Genomic DNA, 6,104 nt, shown 5'->3' on the forward strand with positions numbered 1-6,104 from the left:
GTTTATATAGTCAATATGATCAAATAGCAGACCACTTGTAACAACATGCAGCTAGCAAACAGCAATGCAAACATGCTTTTTATAGTACATATACATCATTTACGAGCTTTACTTCTACAAAATACATATCAATAATTAACAAGCACAACATACACTAAACTTAATTGGGTGCGTCACCCGAAACACATATAATATCACATAATATTAACCACCCTAATTAACCAAAACAGTATTTGGAAACTGCCCGTACGTTTTAACTGATCAGACCATTTTACCCAAAAACCAAAAGTGCTGCGCTTCCAACTGAATGAAACCAACCTGCGTAAAAAGCTTCACTATTTTCAAACGCATTATGATCTCATCCATGAAGTAGTAGCTTTAACTTTGACCGGTGAGAAAAATTGACCAATTAAAGATAAGGAGGCTTAGCTAGCTATGATTTGCAGAGAGTCGTCGATCAACTGAGATTCAACAAACCCTAGGCTATCTTCACCATCCATTTCGATTCGATTCATGCATGGAAGAGAGAAGAAAAAACGGAAGAGGTGGCTATGTTGCAGTTGGTCTTCTCTTTCATTTCCTCTTTCATTTCCTCTGTCTCTTACTTTACTGTTATTTTCTTGTGTGCGGTTGTGGCTGAAGAAGGTGACGATCCATTGTTGACAGCTGGAGTGCTTGCATGCTGGTTCCTTTGTGTCTTTCCCGGCCTTTTGTTGCTTTCTGATTTTGGCCCCGCTTGCCGTACCTTCACTCCTCGTATCATCTATACATATACATTAATAAAAACGTAATTAACAACAAAGTGTTTTTTATTTTGTTATTTTTTATTTTTTATTTAGGGTGAAGGGTATTACAATAGCCAACTTGGTTAAACTCGCGATATACTAACTAAAAACAACATTTGAAGAATTACTAAGTGTCTAATTGGATCAATATTAGTGTAATTGATAACTAATTAAGAAGAGGATGTGAGGTCCTTGATGCTTACATATTTGTTGCATTTCACATCGGAATAGATGACTATGAAGTCTCCTTCTTGGAGTGCATTGGCTCTCACAAAATCTCCTTCAACAACATAAATCAGTGGAAATTTAGGGAAAATTCTTTCATGCAGTAAATGCTACGAGCATTGGATAATCCATATTGGTTTGAATTATTGCTTTTAATAAGTGTCATCCAATGCTCATAGCATTTGATGCTACATAGCACCAAAGTGGAACCCAATTTAAAAAGACAATGAAAACATGCTTGATGCTTAATAAATATAAGCAATCCTTGCACACCTGTGTTTTCAAGGAGATACATCCTGCTTTTGTTGTTGGGCCAGTACCTGAAACTCCACATACAAAGAAGAAAGGGGGACAACAAGATTACTTATAATTTCTCAATGTATTAAAACCAATGATCACGAACGAAATTAACATTAATAAACCAAATATTTGTAATTGCAAAATGGACATTAATAGACCCAACTTTTGTAGAATACCTATAGCGCATGTTCCACACACGTAGAAGTCCCAATGTCTTCCATTGCAATGGAAATTCCGTCTCTTGCATCCAATTCAGGAAGATGGGTTTCTGCTTCTTTCTGTTTAATCATTTATTAACACCAAAACAACACAACATTCCCAATCAATGCAATTTGTTTCCCATACAATCAATAAAGTTAATATTTTCAACCAATTTCAATTAATAAATGGAAAAATAAGTTCAATTATAATTAAGATTAATAACTTACTTTTGGCAACACAATCCTTCCAAGACTACCCACATCACTCTGCTTCAATACCTTCTGAAGGAGAAATTTAAGATTCTTCTCAGATTTCCATCCCTGGAAAAAAGTACACAATTTCATGTAAATATTGCTTAATCAATTATGTTGTTTATATAATCCGAATCAATTAGAAATGTAGAAAAACTGCACCAACCTGGCGCCTCTCCTGTCTTTCTTGCCTTTCCTGTGCAGCACTACGGCCCTGATTGTAATTCTGTGCTTGAGTACTAGCCGGCCGATCCATTTGCTGCACTGGAGGAAGTGGTGCGGCTTCCGGCGTAATGCTAGGCATCATGGCCACGGCAGAAGGGGACAGGGCTGCTGTGGCGGTGGGCCAGTAAAACCAGTTGCCGGGATTTGGCTGCAGCGGCACAGCACCAGTGCAATTAAGATCAGTAGTGTTCCCAACAAACCTTGTCTGCTGAAGATGGTTATGATCTGGCATTTGATTATTAAGTTGCTGAGAATTCTGTTGATGGCCGTGGTGCCTATGGGGAGACACAAGCCTTCGCTGCCTCGCCATCCGCTTCTTCCTCGCCTCTTTGGTAGCCGAAGGCCCTAACCTCATCAATTGACGCTCACCATTCCCTGGAAAATATTGATAAGGCTGGTACTGACTGCTGTACCCGGCAAAAGCCTGGGGATGGTGTTGGGGAGGGGCTAGGTGAATGTTATTATCCGGGAAGGACCCGTAAGGGGCCGTTACCATACCAAACGGAGACGACGGCCATGATGGCTGACCGGAGTCAATCATGTGATGATGATACTCTGGAGATGGTTGGTATGAGCTTGGCCCATTCCCAAAAGGGTCAGCCGTCATATACCCCATCATGGAAGGATAAGCCGCCGGCGGAGGAGAAGCTGGAGGTGGAATGGGGACAAGTAGTCCCCCCGCCACCGGATCATAGGCGGTTGCATGTGGTGGAGGCGCCATCCATGATGTCTGAGTGAAATTACAAGAAGGGTTTGATTCAAGTACTCTAGGGATAGGGTTAGGTTAGGGTTAGGGTTTTGATAAGGGTCTTGGTATTGTTGTTGGGCGACTAGGTTGGAGTCTTTGGTGGTGATGCTATTGCTGCGCCTCTTTTGGAGATGGTTGGTCTGAACCCACTCAAGGACAAGTTTAAGCAACTGCTTCATGGCCTCTTTTCCTCCGCCCAAGCGCCTGGCGGCGCACTCGATCGTCGACTTCTTGATCTTCACACTTCTCAAGTCTTCGGCGGAGACCGTCTCTCTGTTGGACCTCAGCCACTCCAAGAACACCATGGCCATGTCATCCGGATCCTTGTTATCATTACTCTGATCCTTATTAGTATTCTCCTCATCCTGTCCAACTACTTGTTTTTGTTGTTGGGGATTAGACTGAATAGTAGTAGCGGTTTCATGATGGTCTTGTAATTGGTGGGCCATGGCTAAATGCTGACTATCTTGATCTTGTTGAAACTGCTCCATGAAAAGGCTATCACTTTGGAAAATGGAAGAAGGGTCAAAAAACTCGTTGGATTCAAACAGATCCATGTAACCAAAAGTCCCCATCTCATCCATGCAATCTATTCCGCCACTGAGATCCAACGGCTGAGAGATCTCCATCGAGGCGGTGGAGGACAAGGCATGCGCATCAACCGTCTGATCATCAATCTGCGAGTACTGGTGGTGGTAACTGTTGTGCTGCTGCTGCTGCTTTCTCTCCCCTTCTTCGGGCTTCGCGTCCGACTTGAGAACGGCCCAAGAGGCCGCGGAGGAGGACGAGGAAACCGAGGACGAGGATGAGGAGCACGTGACTGTCTTGACCGGTGCAGGAGTGGAGGATGAAGAGGAAGAGGAGGACATGCATGGGAAGTCTGGGAGAGGAGGGAACTTGTCGTTGTAGAAGATGGAAGGGTCATTCACATCGAGAGCGGTTTCTTGGTCATCATCAAGCCACATCTTTCTGGGGTCCACTCCAAGAGTATCCAGATCTCCTGCATGCAGATCTTGATGTTGGTGATGAACCGGAACTTGAACTTGAACTTGAACTTGCTCGCCCTTCATTTCTCTTGAAACTTTTGATTCTCAATGAACAAAATCAACACTTTTTGGGGTTTATATTGGGTATTTTTTTCCTTTCTGTTGGTATCAGATATTTTGATGTAAGGGAGAGTGAATTAATTGTTGTTCTTCTTCTGTGTACGGATAAGTGCAATTGGGGAGGAAGAAAGACCGTATTGGATTAAGGAAGCAAGAGAGTGAAAGGGCCCGCTTTTGGTATCAAACCCTTACACAGAAGCAACATAAAGCATCTGGTCTATCAACAACAGCAAAGACATCTAAACCACAATAAATAATATTATTTAAAATAATATAAACCTATTTTAGTCGCAGAAAGCGACGTCACCAGTCTCTAATCCGTGATTCTATTCATATTTAATCCCGTCATTATCACAAAACTCACCAAACACTAATTCTGTGCAGATTAACAGAAAAACAACTCCAATAAACCCTAGTTCTTCACGGGCACGGCTGGAACCCGGCGGAGCCGCGGTGGACAGAGAGTAGAATAGTGGAGGTGAGAAGTGATCGATCTTCTTCAGCTGTGTAGAGAGAGAAGGCGCATGGTTAAACGGAGGGGGAACAAGAAAAGCTCTCAACAACCCCCATGTGTGTTCTGGTATGTTCTGGGGAGTTTCAATGTATTTGCACCACCAAATTTTCTGATATTTTTTGGTTTTGTTTTTTGGTTTGTTTTGCGGAGATAAAGTTCAATTGGTTTTTTCCCGGGGTTCTGATCTGAATTTCATCCCACTATCCATTCACATACATACATGACGCATTAAGTAAGAGAGAGTAGGCAGTTTTCGAGAGAGAGAGAGAGAGAGAGAGAGAGAGAGAGAAGAATAGGCAGTTTTTAGAGAGAGAGAGAGAGAGAGTAAAGAGACGAAGGATTATAGAAACAAGAAAACAAAACCTCGTGCCTCTACTTTCTCAGCCCTGACTCCGGATATTGTGACACCCGCCTTACGTTCCCACCTGAATGGTGCCACCGTGCGGTGCCTCAGCCTTTTACCATTACAGAAAGAGAAATGCTAATTAAAGAGGTTTTCTTAAAGTGACTTTTTTTATGGACTCTTCACCATCAACATGAGGTGATGAAGAGTTTATTGAGAGATCCACTTTTAAAAAGTCATTTAAATATTTCTCTTAACATTATTATTAGAGAACATTTTTGCTCATCACTATAACTACGGTATACACTCATCACACACCCAATCATCTGCTCACCCTCATCATCATTAACGCATACCATCTTACATTAACCATTGGTACTAAGAGTTAGAAGAATGTTAGTAATTTGCACTAATTTTTAAATTTTTTTTACTCGGACAAATGTCATGTATTATTTTTTACTAAAAAATAAAGACATATTAAGTCAGAATTATATTTTTTATTTTCCATTTCTAATTTTAACCAACATTAAAAAGTTTGTTTTTTGGTGCAAAAAGGTGACACGTGATATTTATTAAAGTGAAAATATCTAAACACAAATGTTAATGCAAAAATTGTTAACATTCTCTATAGAACTATTGCCATTTTTTTTTATTCAAACGATAAATTTGTTAGATTAGAAGTTAGATTAGGAGGTCAATGGATGAGTTTGAATCCACGTCGTTGTGCAAGGTCATTTCTTTTCAGTTCAAAGGGGTTAATTTCTCTTACATATTTATGCCATGGTTATACCAATAAATGAACAAAAATAAAGCATGCAAACAAACCCTAATTACGAAAGGAATCGCATGATGCATGTAAATGCATTCAGTTTGCGAAAATGCCACCGTTAAACGAGCAAAAACAGTGTAAACCAACTAAATTTACGAAATAAATGTTAGATGCAACGGTTATTATCTTTGATTTTTTTTTCTCTGTTTTCTCCAGAATTTGTAGAGAGAGAGAGAGAGAGAGAATGGACCGACTAGGTTTTTGTAATTTCTATTGGTTAGATTGTAATTAACTCAACTACAAAAAGTCCAAAATATTCTCTAAAAACAAAAGAAAATAAAATATGAAGGTTCCATAATTGACCTAACAAGCCTCTTCTGGATTCGTGGGTGAAGCGGCGGGAATCACCATTTGCTGCTACGCGTCCAAATTTTTAATTATGACGGAAACATTAATTGTACATAACTTCTAAACCCTAGTACATGTATTTTTATGTAAAGTGATGAGAAATTTTATTTTTTAATTTATTAATATTTTAAGAGAATTATTATTGACACTTCCAAAATCACATTTTGCATTCCAAACGTTCTATAATTAGTAAGAAAACTACACTTATAAGGAGTGTAAAATGAGATTT

At 39.9% G+C, this 6,104-nt stretch overlaps 1 protein-coding gene across 1 annotated transcript; it reads right to left on the bottom strand.

Annotated features, from left to right (window-relative positions):
- Positions 1-571: 571 nt before the first annotated feature.
- LOC125472332 (B3 domain-containing transcription factor ABI3-like) lies at positions 572-3,805 on the bottom strand. The gene is given in 8 exon segments (XM_048573623.1): positions 572-763; positions 989-1,065; positions 1,284-1,330; positions 1,487-1,509; positions 1,511-1,588; positions 1,739-1,831; positions 1,929-2,759; positions 2,762-3,805. Coding segments are annotated over 8 exon segments (2,355 nt in total). The 3' UTR covers positions 572-601.
- Positions 3,806-6,104: the final 2,299 nt, after the last annotated feature.

Source organism: the organism of the source record quoted next, unplaced genomic scaffold (genome assembly GCF_019419815.1).
Source record: "Pyrus x bretschneideri cultivar Hongxiangsu unplaced genomic scaffold, Pyrus_bretschneideri_v1 Contig7, whole genome shotgun sequence".
NCBI lineage: Eukaryota > Viridiplantae > Streptophyta > Magnoliopsida > Rosales > Rosaceae > Pyrus > Pyrus x bretschneideri.